Source organism: Odontesthes bonariensis, chromosome 13 (assembly GCF_027942865.1).
Source record: "Odontesthes bonariensis isolate fOdoBon6 chromosome 13, fOdoBon6.hap1, whole genome shotgun sequence".
Taxonomy (NCBI): Eukaryota; Metazoa; Chordata; class Actinopteri; order Atheriniformes; family Atherinopsidae; genus Odontesthes; species Odontesthes bonariensis.
In genome coordinates, this window is record NC_134518.1 from 20,162,911 (window position 1) to 20,179,332 (window position 16,422).

Below are 16,422 nucleotides of genomic sequence, written 5' to 3' on the forward strand. Positions count from 1 at the left end.
ATTTCCTGTTTCAAAGTAAGATGTGGTACAAAATATTTTAGTTTATGTAATGGCCAGTTAAAATGATCAATTAATACCACACACTGTAAATTCCAATATATTAACCCGTTTTCAATTTAGATATAATAAGTTAGATTTGAATGATTCTGTGTAATCAGTCAATCAACCAATTGTAAATCTATGAAACAGTCTAATGCTCAGGTAGCAATTAGTTTCTAATTAGCGTGACAGGTGCTGTAATAACTTCACACTCCAGTAGTATAACTCAGACTTTGTCTGGTTAGATGGGAGCATTCAGCTTTCTCCTGCATGCAGACCAAAACCCACCAAAAGTAAATGTGAAATACTTGAAATGATGATGATAAAACATCTGCTGATTCATTTTCTGAGCAATGGTTGTAACTTTAGTTGACAGAAGCATGAACGACTGCTGCTCTGATCCTGCATGGAGCAAACTGTCATTATCTAAGATGTATGCACTGTAAAATGTTGTCTCTTCCGTACGAATGAACATTTCAGAAGCAGTATACAGTTTCAGGACTCAGCTGTAAATTTCTCATTTACCAGAGTTTTAAAATCAAGGTTTAATTTGGTCCCAGCTCTGCTCGTCAATGAAATGATTCATCAAGCTCAAATTCATTTCTGAGATCTCAAAGAAAACACTCCGTCAAATATGCATTTTCCCAGAACTCCTTCATATGATGTTACCGTGGTAACTAACAGCCTTCCATTTAGAGAACATCCTCAACACCACAATCGGCAGCAATCAACTATGACAGATATGACCTTTTTGAATTTTACTGGTCCACTCTCTTGACTTTATTAAGAACTCACCTCTTAAAATAGTAACTTTTCGTAGTGACCAGAAAGTAATTCAGCATCCAAACACTATCTTTATTCTAAAAATCATCCTTGACTCCTTACAAATCCTTTATCAGAATAAAAATTAATAAAGATTTATTCACGTGTATAATTAAGGTCCATTTTAATTTTTATCTGTGAATCAGCATTTAATATTTGCTGCAGCTGACATATCGCATGTTGTTTAACACAAATAAATGCCCTCTGCAGTAGCTAACAAGGTAGCAGCTTCCAACATGTAGCTTTGAAATACATTATGCATGAAAACAATAAAATAATCAGGTGGAATTTTTTATGCCAGTGAAAGCAGTCACAAATACTGTGTTGTTAAACTTTTAGCAAGGTGCACTACTGTTCTCCTACAGCATTCTACAACAGTATTGGTTGTATGCTCATGCAGACCTATAAACAACCAATAATCGTGTTACAGGTAACGATGTAATTATTGGTCCTTGTACACTTCTGTAGTGTCCTTTTTATTTTTATTTTTTTTACTATTTTTAAGGAATTCTTTATCAATTTTTTTTTTAGGTGTTTTTTCTCAAGTCTTTTTATCATGATTATTATTTTTTTCATCTTTGTTTTGACGGAAAAGAAGCAAGAATCTTGAAGAATATACAACCTCTAGTGGACATTTGTCAAACTGAATCTGAAGTGTACCCTTACCATGATCGTTTTCCAATATTAACCAAGTAGTTTTGATTTCTTACCATAACCAAGTGATAGTCCTAATAACAATAATAAAAAAAATAAGAACTACAAATATACACATTGAAGGGGGAAATAAACTATAGTAAATGGAAATGATGAATTGTTTCATATATGCTGTTAATCAAGCCATTTATAGCATTTGGTTTGTTCACAGAAACTCCAGCTGCAGTAGTTATTGTTTCTTATCTGTATCTGCATTGTCTGTTGAGTTTACTTCTGCCAAAAAAAGGACTGTTGCAAGTGAATGATGTCTTGATTATAGCATGGAACAGTTTGGTTAAAACTACAATGCTATTCATATTTCTAAGCACTTCAAGCAAACTGCCAGTTCCAATAAATATCCTTTTCCCCCTTGATTTCAAGACATTGGAATAAAATGCATCGAAGCCAAGGAACAGCCTCAGATACATAAGATGCCACAGATGGAGCCAGTGACTCAGTCAGTAAGCCCATGACTAAGTAAGTTTGTTTTTAAATCTTAGCAATTAGCAAGTACTCTTGCTCTCACACTTTCTATGGATTTAACACTAATGGGAAGATGTATTAACAATGTTAGGTTTTGCAGTCAAGAAGTGAGTAAATGAATGTGTGAAAGGCAGCGAAGAACCTGTAGGTGTATTAAAAAAGAGAATAAATGAAAAAGTGTTAAAGAAAAGATATGTTGCCACAGTTTTGTGCAGAAGAACAAAACTGTAACCCTGGTGTAGAAAGTCGTGGGGAGACATGTGGAGCTTAAAAGTGTGTGGAAAGAAAGACAAAAAATAGACGATTCTTTGGCCAGATATAATGTCAGAGATTAACTTATGCAAAGATGGAATGAAAAGAAATAACAGAAAAAAAGAGACAGAAAGTGATTAAATGCAGCTCTAACTACGATATGAACAAGGCCACAGAAACCGAGACCGTGCCAAAAACAGACAAATATTAAACAGATATGAAAAGGGAAGGCACAAGTGGACAAAAGCAATGAAAAGAGAAGGGATAATAACTTAGCCTGAAGCTCTGAAGATGAACTGACATTGGAAGGTAAAGAGAAGTAACACCAGTAAGCATGCCTCGTAAAAAATAGATACAAAGGTTGAGTCTCTCAGGCCCTAGGGATCATGAACATCACTCCCTCCCAAGTGATGCCAATTCTCAGACTTCTCAGAAGCTATTGCTCGTGTAACTCCAACAATTCACTTAATCATAACTGCATAAATTCAGAGAGAAAATGCATTTCTCTGCATGAGATGGAAAAGTAAAAACTGAAAAAGATATCTGCTTCTCTAAATATCTATGCAGTAGACTGCTCGGATTACCAAGGCATTATTAAGAAGAACCTGCTTTATTGTGGTCGCTGGCACATGCACGTTAAAAGGCATGACCAGAGAATGGAAGAGCAATTAGAATAATTTTAAAAGCAAATTACCCAGATGAGATGAGTAAAAGGAGAACAATTAAGGGGCAGAGAGTGAAAAAGAGAAGTAAGAGAGAGAGACAGAGCTATGAAAGGGACCGTTGCTTCCTTGCCCGCTCTCTCTCTCTCTCTCTCCCCTTCTGGTCCCACATTCGCGTTATACACACAAACATGCAGTCTTCATGAGAAAGCCTGTGGTTTCTTCAGGGAGCAGAGCAGAGAAGCAAGAGTGGTCGTCATCAACGGGAAAAGCATCCCTGAGGTAAGTTTAGATATTCATACTGGCTACGTACTTCTTGTAACGTGTCACCTCACGTCTTGGCTTGATGACGAAGCTCGACTTAGTGTTTTCTTGGTGTAATTAGTGTTAGTGCATTTCAACAAACAGCAAGAACACAACAGAAAAATAAGAAATTAATATCTGTAAACTTTCTGCCAAAGTATTTGTTCAACAAACAGCACAGTTAATATCAGAGATGCAATTTCATAGCATTTTAATACAAATAGAAGCGAGGGAGAGTTTAGAGAAGCAGAATGTGTGAGGTTAGTGATGTGTGACTTTCCTCACATCATATGTCGACAGCATCCAAACTTCCCACTCTTAACGGCTCATCTCAGACAAGGAGACATAATTTCTATCATATAAATTTTGAAGCTGTCATGACTTGAGGACAGCTCTGTGGATTTGAGTTCAAATGAGTCTCATGAGCCTTTTGGGAGCCTGCAACGACGTAAAATGTAGTTCATAAAGGGGTCATTCAATCAGCCCGGAATATGTGGAAGTGAGATTACAGTATTCAGTGCAAACGTAATTGCATAAAAGGAAAAATGTATTTTTCACTTGTGTGCTTTATGATGGTCAATATATCAACATCAACTATCAACTTCCATCTCATAAAGGAGTGATTTTTTATTGTAACACATTGACAGACAGCCAGGTATTATTGATTGATAAACACAGATAGACAAAGAACATAATCGAGAGGGGGGAAAAAAAAACAGCCCAGAAAAATAAAGAAAATATACTGATGTGTATACATTGTTTTTTGTTTTTTTGTTGATAATACGAACGGCTAAATGATGAATAACAAAATGGCTAATAGACTTTTTTAACCTGCCTATGGTCTGAGTATAATGAGAATATTCTCCACCCTTCCAGAGTACTGTGTTAAAGAATATTAAGTCTGCATTAAAAATGAGAATTTAATTTGAATCTTCAGGGGACTTTGATCTCCTGTCAGATGGTTAATGCTGGAGTTAAGTTATTTTCCTTTTCAGTTTAAGCTAACCGAGTTAGGTTAGAGGAACATTGAGGTCTGAGTTTAAAATACCACTCGTGGCAATTTTAACAATGTCAAGACAGCACACCTCCCCATTCTGCGTCTTCCTATGTGACAGTAAAGTCCAACCGAGACATTTTATCTACCATCGTACGGTGTTGAATACAGATATTCAGGGACATCTATCGAAGTCTAATGCAAAGCTGCATGTTGAAATTTTGACTAAAAAAGTCAAAAGTTTTAAAAAGTGACTCAAAGGCTCCAGACGATGCATCCATATGAGTCAAGCTGGGAGTGACAGCAAGTTGTTTTTGTTGGTTACATGAGATTAGGAACATATCCAGTTCAGTTATATCATTTTCCTTCATCTCAATGTTGGTGAAGGTTTGTTGTTATGCTCTTAATATCCCACCAAAGAGAAGCCTTTTAGACATTATACTTTATATTTAGATCAATAAATTAATTAATTACAAATTATGTAAATGCCAACGCCCAAAGAGCAGCTGAGCAATCATTACAGTGAATTTGCTCTAAAAAATGAATACCGTGGCTCAAAGTGGAAAACTAAGTCAATTTAGCACCAAAAGTAAATCTACAATGTGCCTCTAGAATAATGAGACGATGTCGTGACAAGGTCAAACAGCAACATGCTGAGCTCATAATAAAGTTCCCCACCTTAGCAGCACAAAAGTGTACATGTAAGATGTGACAGGTAAAAGGATGATTCATGAGAGTGTGTTTTATTCATGAATGTTTCCACTCTAGCCCACAGCCGCATATTTTGTTTGACTATTCTATACAGCTGCACTGCAAACATAAGAGATGTAGTAAGATTGAAACACTCAGGGTAATAATTTTTTTCCCATCTGTCCTGAACCTGTTAGAATAGCAATAGCCACAGCAATGCATGCTGTTAGTGTCCATGCATAGTTTTTGTGTCAGATCCCCCTGTTGATCTGCGGTTATACCTGTTGCACAACGTGTTTCAGTTTCACACTTTCAGAGCTTCTCCCCACTGGTCAGAACACAGAACTGTTACCTAGCAACCCACCTCTTCCCTAACCCCCCACCCCCTCTTACACAGTCTTTGTCAAAGACTAAAGACAAAGCAGGAAGGCAGGTGTGTGCAAGCACACATGCGCACGCCCCCCCCACACACAGACAAACAGGTACTGACACATCAAGAAAAGTGCAGACAGGTTCAAACCGCTTAAAAGCAAAGGGAGAGAGTGAGACAAGTCTAAGGTTCTCTACCAATTTATATTAGGATAAATGAGCCATTAGGAGGCTTGATTATGCTGCCTTGGTGGACAAAGCAGTTGCTTTCTGCAGCTATAGACCTTTTCAGCATTACAATTAGCTCTAATTAAATGTTTGTTGACATATCAGGTAAAATTCTTCGCTTTTCTTACTTTGAACTCTACATCAACATCAATAACTTTGACAAAAAAAGTTCATTAGGGTTTAACAATCATGCAGACTATAGCAGAATTCAGCCATATGTTATGTGCTTATGTTGTACTCGTCCTAAATTGAAACCTCAAATTTAACCATGATCCTGAGAAGTATATTTAGTCCAATACCAGAGACACATGTCAAAAGTGCTAAGACTAGACAAGAGATTTGATTTTGTGCACAATCTCAGGATATACTTCCCAATAAAGGACAACTAATTATAAAAAGTGATTTTTTTAATGAGTTATTTCCTGCATGCACAACTAGTCAGTAACAACCTGGCAGAGAAATTCAATTTATACCCGACTGACAAATTGGCAAAGTGTGAAATCAATTTTCAGTTTCTTAGATCTGCAGAAACACATTCAAACACTTTACTTACTGACAATAGAGGTGATTTCTTTGATTAAGTGAATGAAGGAATGAAGAAGAGCAGTTAATGCTTAGCCATTTATTTAACAGATAACATCTGGGTGGTAAAAAAGAATATAATAAAAGAGGTCAGAGGATCTCACGATTTAGGCAGCAAGCCCCGGCTGAGAGATAAATAACCTCATTACTCATCTCAGAGTTCAGACCATGTCTGTTAAAGAGCCACCATTTTGGGATCTTTTCTGCCTGCCTTTCATCATAATACCCAAAATTGGGCTCTTTTCAGCAGACTGCTTACTGAGTAGAGTGGGGGGGGTCTAGACGGGGCAAGATGAAGCTTCTCCAGCTCATTTGCATCTTTCTTATAGTGGAAGAAAAGTGAAAAGGAAAAACAGCTGTCAAGGAGCCCCTAAAATATAATCACTTAATATTTCATCATATCCTTCAGAGGTTGGGTGTCATTTCAATTACACACAGATCGAGTTGGATCTCTAAGTAATTGGATGGTGACGCAGTTAATGAAATTTAGCCCCTGTACTCCACCACCATGGATGGGAAATTAAGCAATCAGGGTGTGATAGGTGTTTGTTGACAAATTGATTTTTTTTTGTTTTAAGTCCTTCCATTTCAATAACCAAATAGTTTGTAACAGAACTATTTTCAAGTCTCTGTTCGAAAGCAAACTTCAATCATTTGGATCAATGAACTGCTACGAGGAGAGCCCAAAAAGCCAAAAGTAAATAAACTCTTGGCAAAGCCCGTCAGAAGAAGAACAAACATCTTCTCCGAAGAGACACGTCTCTGATGTCATTCTCTGGCCTTCTTTTAGCAAAGAAATACTACCCAATTCTGAGATAACGGACAGACTGTCCTATCACCAAATAGACCCCCATGGGATGTGTATTTTGAAGAATGTGCGAATGTGTGAATTGTCAAAATTGCATCGATAGAAGTAATGGCTTGGTTGTGAAAACATTTTTTATTTTATACCTATCCACAATCATTTTTCTAATCCTAACCAAGTTATTGGCTAAATCCAACCACAAAGTGACAAAGCTTCCCTCCTCCTTGAGAGGATTTTGTAGCTTCGTAAAGGAAACACTTTAGATTGCTGTCTGCTCTGGTGTGGAAATGCTAGTTGTATTTTTCTGTTTGCCACAAGATGGCGTCATAGGCTGTTATTTAAGCGTATGAACAAATTAAATGCTTGTTTTGATTTGAAGACTTTCTCAACTAATGCTCAAGCATCACCTATGCTAACCTTTATCGGAGCGGCTACTATTGATTATTGTTGCACCTAAATCCAGGACAATGGTGCCAGTACAGGGCAGAGATTGATCATCTCTTCAGGGGCCTGAAGCATGAAGTTTCATAGAAATTTATAGCATGAAGCCTTGAAAGATGGAAAATATCACAAGAAATATAACATATTCACAAGTGCATAGATGTATGCTTTAAATTTAAACACTGCAAAAGCAATATGATGTCATAATTCATCAATTAAAAAAGACATTCATAAGTCAAAGTAATTGGATGTTTTAAATAGGCTAAATCAGTAATTACCTATACTAAAGGCAGAGAGACCCACAATAAAGCATCAAAAGGCATGATGTCAGTGGTTTCCAGACTTTAGGTTGTCACAGCAAAGAAGTTTGGAATTTCGACTGTGTCGCTTTCCAAACACTGAATACACAAGTCTTGGGATGAACTATCAAAACGTGTTAAAAACCGCAAACCAATATTCCCTTTTGTTGTTGCTTAAAGAGATGATACATGATTTCTGCTCAGAAAATGCCTGAAAGCAGCACAGCCTTCACATCCTGTGGAAAACAGAGCACTCAGTAGTCATTACGATCCATTAAAGTCCTCAAAATCCATTATTCAAACAGATGTTGCTGGTTGTGTTGGTTTCCATGTGAGCCCGGAATTGCCAAGTGTGGACACGTATTACAATACATAAAGATGCAGTAACATTCACCTGGGCTTGTCATTAGGGACAACTATAATGAGAAGTTTGTGAAAATCAGCAGATGCCCAATAATAAAGTACCACGGCAAAAATGACATCATTTTTTCCTTCTTTTTTAAATTAATTCATTCCTTCATTTAAGCATTGCTCCATCTGTCCATCAATCTATACATTTAGTTATTTTGCAACAAGGGGCTATTACACTCTCAAATGCATGCAAGTCATTATTTGCATCTTGTACTAAAGTCTTTGTGTTGTAAGCTTCCTGGGTAGTACGTGGTCCGAACTGTATATTAAAAGGTTTTATGAAATCACAATGTTCCTGCAAAGATAAAATACAGGAGACAAATGCAGCTATGCTCTTACTTGTGTGCACTGTGAAATGGAACTAATGCATTTAGCTGAGGGCAGAAAAACACGTAAGTCAGAGGGAACACTCTTCTGTCACATAACACTCGTGTTATACATTATGTATATTATAAATATGATGGTGTGTACATAAGGTTGAGAAGGCTGGTCCTGTTGGACTACTTGCAGTTACTAAAAGGCATGTTGATATCTGGACAGTTCTTCAGGACTGTGTTGAATCCAAGTCAAACCCTCCTGAAGCTATCGGATCTATGCAAGCAAGTGTGTGAGAGATACACTAAGGGACAGTGAAAGACATATTCTGATGATGAAAACATGCTGAAATGTGGGAGTTATCAGTCTTTGACGCTGTCAGATGTAACAGCCCAGATGCCATTTGCATGTGAGAGCTGCACTTCGTAGGTTTGCGGCTGCTGTGTTATCAGTGTTTGCTATGGATGACGTTCAAAGCAGCAGTTGGTTATAGAACTGCAGATTAGAAGACTTTCTGGTTTCTGTAGAGACGGATTTAATTAAAACCTTTCTTTCTGTGCCATTTTCAAAATGTACTTTAGATCTCTTTCTTTTTTTCTTGATATGAAGCCAGTGTGTCTGTCTTCTAATGTGTCTCTCCCTCTTTTAGACGTGATAAACCAGCAGCTCTGAACCAAGTCCGGCAAATGTCCTAATATCCATTATGTCTATAAGGACACTTAAAGCGGCAGTTGGCAACTTTTTTTTAGTCATATTAGCTTGAACTGTCATGGGATTCTGGAAGTTGAATATTAAATAGGCTGTTTAGGAAAAATAACGAAATCTGTAGCTCCCTCTGAAGCCTGTAATCATGCTTGCAAAAACCGAGCGCTCCCGGCTGTTTTTAACCAATCACGTTAGGGTGGAGGAATCCTACCTGTCAATCACAGCTTGTGCACACGCTGCTGAGCGTGAGTCTATCACACTGGTGTGAACTCACGTGCACAACCTCGTCCACAGAGGGGGAGGGGTTTGGGGGGCGATTCGGAGCTTGTTAGAGGTTGGGGGAGGGACCTGAAAGTTGTATCAGTTCGAATTTTCCGACTTTAGACTCGCAATTTTGAAAACTTGCCGACTGCAGCTTTAAGCAAACATTACCCACCAACCAGTGAAGCAAGCACATTTACTCTACTCATACACACACTCATTTGACACTTAACAAGTATTATACACATTGTGACAGGCAGACATTAAAAACCCATGTGGCACTTGTGCTGTATATTGTCCATAGAGGACAATATACAGCACATGGATTTCTGAACTTGAAGACCTACAAACTCTCTGTAAATCTCAGTGATCAAACTATGGACTGATATGGATAAAGACCAAAGTATAAAACCATCCCCAAAGCTCTGAGCGTTCCCTGTAACACAGTTGCCTCAATAATTGTGAAATGGAAGAATTAAAAAAAAGAAACACCATTGACTGCACGACCAGTCGGGGAAGAGATTAACAACCCAACATAGACCCCAACATAGATTCAGGAGTGCAGTAAAACCGTATTTTGTTTTCATCAAAGCCATCGACTGATTTGAAGACAGTTCTACCGTCTTAAAATGATTGCAGCCCGATAATGTTGAGATCAGATTATTCTAGGAGACAAACTATGTCCTTTTTTCACATGCTGTCACAATTCAAGCAGATCTTTCTAGGGTCAAAGAGTGACCCACTCCACTGCACCGTTTTCTCCCTCAGGGTCTGCCTCTGTTGAGATCTGCAGTACTGCATGAACCTTGGACCATGTTATTATGTTATTAACCCAGACCACAAAGATCTCAGACCACTGCATGACTTACAGTAAGAATGCTTAGAAAACAGTCTCATTGCAAGTCATGTTGAATTGGCCAAAGTTGTTTAAACACACATCCCAACAGTCACTCAACCATTAATAACCCAACTGAGAGCTCACGTTGTGATTCTTCTGTCACATATCTTCTCCAGAAACTCTGAACTTCACTGTGACTCCATTCCTCTTTCTTTAATTTGAGTGCTTAGTAGCTAACATTAGGAACTGTCATTTATATGGCCAATATTTCACTGATGTCAGATTCCCTTGTCAAGATTTACAGAATCAGACAAAGTACTGGCAGCACGTTATTAGCTTGTTTATTTCTTATGTCAAGCAACCTTTAAACTAATAATGAGATTTGATATTAATAGCAAAACAAAAAGCGAGAGTGTAAGACATTCGGCTTCCCACTTTTAGCAAGAGTATTATCATCTGATGTAGAAGTTAGGCAGAGATACAAAGGGAGGAAGCTGGAAAACCGTTCAGAGAGAGATATGTTTCCCCTTCAAATCTGAACCGCTCAGGAAATCACATTTTCAGAAATGGGGGGCCTAAAACAAAATGCCAGAGTTCAGTTTTTTTCTGAAACTTTGAGTCAGTAGTGATTTCAGACACACAAATATATGCTTTCAAGAAAAAGGGGACTTTCGATAAAATGCCCCCATTGCAAACTTTAAATTGCGGAATTATTAACTTTCAATAACTCCTAATAACTTTCAATGGCAGTACATTTAGGGTCATTGCTCACCTACACTGTGAAGTGTCATTCAATCAGATTTGGCTGAACTTGAGAACACAGTATTTCCCTGTAAATTTAATAATTAATCAGGCTATTTTCTGTCAATTTATCCATAAACATCTAAAACGATAAATACCAATACTATCACACTGGGTCTCAATATATTTCAGCTGATGATGTATGCTTCAGATAATTCAATGCTTTCTCCATAGTTTTTTTCTATCATTCATTCTTGTACAGGATAATCTCAGTTTAATCTTTACAAAGTATGACGTTCCAGAGCTGCTCTAGATTTTGAAGTTGTTTTTGGCAAGTCAAACCAATCCTTCCCCCATTTTTGAGCCTCATGAAAAGTTTGCACCTTGTGGTAAACCCTCTGCATTTGATCCTGTGAAAATGTCATTTTATGGTAGACTTTGATAATTACATGTGTACCTCCTGGTATGTGATCATCACTTTGCTGGAGGTTGCAAAGTTTTTTTTGTTTTGTTTTCTCTCTACTGCAGAAAGGATCCTGTGATCATTCAATTTCAGTCATCCGTGACCCCCCGTCCCATAAGAGAACGTGCAATAAACAAATTTACCCATTTGTCTAAAACATAGTTGCGTTAACAATAAAGGTACAGAAAAATTAGATGCAAAAATGTTGACACTGGTTGTTGTTTTGTGTAATGCAGCATTCAGACAACATAACGCCAACCTTTATTTGTCTATATTTAAGCCTAACAACATTGTTTTTCTTTTTAAATCCCTCACCATGTTTTTTTGGGCATAACTAACTATAACAATTTATCCAACACTTTTATTCCTAGCCAACCAATTTTGTTCTCTGGCTTGACAGACAAGTGTAACACCACCTTCCACTTATAAACCAGTCTGAACTTTTTTAGAGTTGTTCAGTATCACTTTTGCGATAGTTTGAAGTAATAAAAAACATATACATATTACAATCTTATAAGGCAGATGTTGTCATGTAGCGACTCTGGAGCCAAGATGCAGTAAATTTACCATTTTGGCCTTGATTGTGGAACTGCTATATTTTGTGCTGTGGACTAACATCCACACACTTCAGCACATTTTGGAGGTAAGCCATGTTGCCCATAAACGCAAAGGTGTTCCTGGCAACTCTCTGATGGATTTACTTTCTTTTCGAAGCTTCAAGGATGGTGCCTTTTGCTTATCGTTACTGGACTCACACCAACATCTTAAAAATGCAAATGTCACACTTGAAATAAACTCCAGACTTTTTATCTGCTTACATGAAGAAGATGTAATGAAGGGAAAGTCCACACATGTTCATAAAACAGCTTTTGAGCTCACCCTTTAAATAGATTGTGCCCCTTGAAAATAGGGTTCTACATATCAAACAGTCATGATTCATAATGCCTGTCTTCTGTGTGGTTGTGAATTCCTTAAAAGAGAAAGAAAAAAAAGAAATATGGAAAAACTAAGCTAAGAGTTTGCAGTAAGCTCATATTAAAATGACATCTTTGGAAGAGGAAGAGGAAAAAAAGCCTGCAGACACAGAACTTGTTGAACTTAAAATTTGGTTAAATTTCTTAGGATAGGGTGTAATATTTTCAGGTGTGATTTCTAAGTACAACTTCAAAAGTAGTTCACATGTGATGTCTAAGATTCAGAAGTATTCAAACTTGATTTTGTTTTATTTTGTTTTTTTTTAAATAAGCAAACATTTTAGACCAACTGTGTTTGTCTTCTTTGTCCACTAGGTGTCACTCCAGCCATGAAAACGGTGTTGAAGACAGCAACACGCCATGAGCAACCATTAACAAGTCATCATGCAGAAGGCCAATGACAGAACTGAGTTGCACCTCTCTGTTGCAGCATTTGTGAAAAAGCAAATGTTGACCGACCAACTTCATTTTGGGATGAATATCATAACAAATGTGCATATGAAGAGTTTTGTGATCAAAAGACAGGAGAGTTGAAGGTTTCCAAGTTTTCAACAATGGGAAGATATGAAACAGATGGAACACCTGGAGCTGAATGAATCACGTTACAAGATTTTAATTCATTATAGAGACCCCCTGAACATTCCAAATGAACATATTTAAATACGTTATTTGTGAGCTTGAGGGTTACAATGTGGGCCTACTTATTAAAAAATGAACATAACTATGATTAGCATGCAGCTCCAGCCGTGATGCCATCAGATCGTCTCCAGTGAAGAAGCGGTAATAATGTTGTCAAAAGTGATGCTGGGTGTCATTCTGTCCCTCCTCATCCTTCTGACTGTGGGTGGTAATGTGCTGGTGTGTCTGGCTGTCTGTGCCTCTCGACGCCTCCGCTGCATCACAAACTGTTTCATTGTGTCGCTGGCTGTGACAGACCTGCTGCTCGGCCTCTTGGTCCTCCCGTTCTCTGCCCTGCTCCAGTTCAATGATGACTGGCCGCTTGGCCCAGTCTTCTGCAACTTCTACATCTGCATGGATGTCATGCTGTGTACTGCTTCCATCCTTACACTGCTGGCCATCAGTGTGGACCGCTACCTGGCTGTGACTATGCCTCTGAGATACGCATCACTAGTGTTGCCATGGAAAGTTGCCGTAGCCATGGCAAGTGTCTGGACAGTGTCTGTGGCCGTGTCTTTCTTACCCATCCAAATGGGGTGGAATACCGTGAATGGGACAGTGCAGAACCGCGGGCCTATGGCTGCAGAGAGGAGATGTCGATTCGAGCTAAACAGACCTTATGTACTCACCGACTCTCTTCTCACCTTTTTCCTGCCTCTGGTGGCTATGTGCTGGACCTACCTCCAAATACTCCGTATTGCACGAGCGCAGGCCAAGCGCATTGTCAGCACCCGACCCACTTGTGTCACCAGCTACAACAGCAGGAACAATCCTCCCACCTGCACCACTCTGGTCTGCAGTGCTTCGGCGGTTGCACTGAGAGAGCACAAAGCCACAGTTACACTGGCAGTGGTGATCGGGGCTTTTGTGGTCTGTTGGTTACCTTATTTCATCTTATTCACAATGTTGGGCCTGAAGGAGCATCCAGACCCTAGCTTAGTACCAGAATTTTCTTTTGTGTTGTGGCTGGGATATGCCAACTCAGCCCTGAATCCTATCCTCTATGGAGCCCTAAACAGGGATTTTAGATCAGCTTACACCAAACTACTGAGATGTAGCTGCCCTGTTTACAAAGGGTGGAGGAGCCGACAGCCGTCCCCAACTGTTAACAGCAGGTGAAGCTGCTAAGTTGAAGCTCTTCCAGAATACGGTTGATTTCAGAGTGCATATTTACAGTGTTGTGCAAAAGTCTTGAACCACCCCTCATTTCTTTATATTTTGATTCCAAGGACCCAGACTTTCTAGTGATATCTTAAATTGGACTTGATGAATAGTGCAGTCTTTGTAGCTGACAATTTTTAGAGACAATTTTTTTTCTGATTGTCAAGCCATTTAACACAGACCTATTGATCATTTAAGCATAAAAAGGCACCTAACTCAAGGTTATGTTATGTTTCAATTTGTAGCTTAGCAAAAAATAATAATAATAATAATTTAATTTTGTATCTTTAGGCACTTTGCGCTACAGCCTGTGGCAAAAATACATCATTTGTTCCCATTTCTTTAGCTGCCTTTATGAAAAATGCCAAAGATAACAGTTTGACAGACAGCATTTTTGCACCAACAGGGTGATTTGCAAAGTTGTTAGTGGAATACTTGTCATAGCTCAGCATGGTGTCCTGTGTTTCCTGAAAAAGTGAGGAAATTGGAAAAGTGGAGGACAAAAGAAGAAGTGGCAGGCCTAATAAACCATCTACAGCAAATGAACAGAACTTGAAAGGGATGTCCTTAAGGACACAGGACCTGAGAGATCCATCTTAATCCATCTACTCTTCATTGACCACCTCATCAAAAATGGTCTCCATGGAAGTTTGGCTGCCGAGAAGCCATTCATAAAGAAGAGAAACGGGGAGAAAATGGTGAGGCATGTCAGATGACATAAAAGCTGGACTGAAACTCAGTGGCAACAGGTTTTAATGAGTGATGAATCCTCCCCAGAGTCCAGGCCGCAACATTATTGAAGCAGTGTGGGATCATCTTGACAGAAAAGAGAAGAAAAGTTAGCCAATATCCCAAGAAGAGCGTTGACATGTCCTTCAAGAAGCCTGGAGAACTATTCCTGAAGACCACTTAAAGAAATGACAAAAAAAGCTCATCTAAGAGGTTTCAGGCTGTGTTGAAGAATAACTTTGCTCAGAGCAGATATTGACTTTACAAACTTAGTTTTTGCCTTACTGTATTCATATTAATGTTTACACGTTTCAATAAATCTTTGCACCTAATTTCCATTATTCTGGCAACATATGAAGAAATGAGGTATTATAGCTCAAGACTGTTGCACAGTACTGTACATGAAATATGAAAAAAGCCAATATGAAAACAATATGCCAGCCATTTTTTTTTTTTCACTCCAGTTCTTATCTTTTCTGCTTTCCATCTCACCCAGGGAGCAGCTGACAGAGATGACGCTGCTGTGTGGCCACACCCCTACCACTTGCAGGGCAGCTATAACAAACCAAAACGTCATTCTTGTAGAACAGAACAGCAGGACAGCCACGCCAACTATCCACTTTACAAATGGTACTGCCGCCACACAGGACGGCGGCAATGAAGGCTAAATTACTGTTCAGTCTGTATTTATATGACACTTCATTAACAAAAATAGAGAAAGGTTGCAGTGAGGTTTGAGTCATCAGTGGTGCTGATGCCCGTTATCGTCATCGTGGGGGCGTTAGTGCTACAAAGACACTCATATTAAGCAATATTGAGATGAACACCATGCTGTGTCTTTGCACTGGCTCTTACAATAAATTCTGCTTCGCTAATTCTCTCAAACACTAAATCTACTCACTCCCAGAAGCACACAGACGTGTTGTTGTTGCTATTCTTTAGGAGCTAACCTAGGTCAAACTGAGCCTGGGCTGGTCAGGGAGCATGCCGTGGTCACGACACCACCAAGAATCAGCAAGAAAACATCAGCATGACGAGAAACAGACAGACAAAAGACAGAGAAACGTACCAACCCCCAACACATTCAGTGCTACAGCAGAACCACCCATGATACAACATGTAAGTAGATATACTGCATATACTGGCATCCCAGCAGCCCCCACAGGCCACGTCTTGCCCAGAACAAATGAACTGTGATACGCAGATCCTAGCTGTGTCGTCCACAGTGCATTAGGCCATATGGCAATATGCTTATTAGGCCAAGAAATGTGCTTTCAGCACAGAGGAGACACATTATCCAGTTTCACAGCCTGCTTTCATTTCACTGCATTTTGTGAACAACACATACTAATGAGTTTGCCAACTGTGAATTAGTTAAAGCAACAAAACAAGTTTTTTCTTTTTTTCTTTTATGATTACCATTGTAGGGGCTTATTGGGACTGCAGTATTGCAGCAAGCATGCAAACACACACACACATATACA

The 16,422-nt window shown here is 38.8% G+C and overlaps 1 protein-coding gene across 1 annotated transcript; it reads left to right on the forward strand.

Annotated features, from left to right (window-relative positions):
- Positions 1–12,807: 12,807 nt before the first annotated feature.
- Positions 12,808–16,062, forward strand: hrh2a (histamine receptor H2a). Its single transcript, XM_075480656.1, has 2 exons — positions 12,808–14,163; positions 15,435–16,062. Exons 1-2 carry the CDS (start codon positions 13,157–13,159, stop codon positions 15,604–15,606), a joined length of 1,179 nt encoding a protein of 392 aa, XP_075336771.1. The 5' UTR covers positions 12,808–13,156; the 3' UTR covers positions 15,607–16,062.
- Positions 16,063–16,422: the final 360 nt, after the last annotated feature.

Excerpts from the sequence above, each read along its gene's own strand:
- hrh2a (XM_075480656.1), top strand. The coding sequence starts at position 13,157 with ATGTTGTCAAAAGTGATGCTGGGTGTCATTCTGTCCCTCCTCATCCTT. Across the intron at positions 14,164-15,434 it reads TCCCCAACTGTTAACAGCAG|GGAGCAGCTGACAGAGATGA; the intron begins GTGAAGCTGCTA and ends CATCTCACCCAG.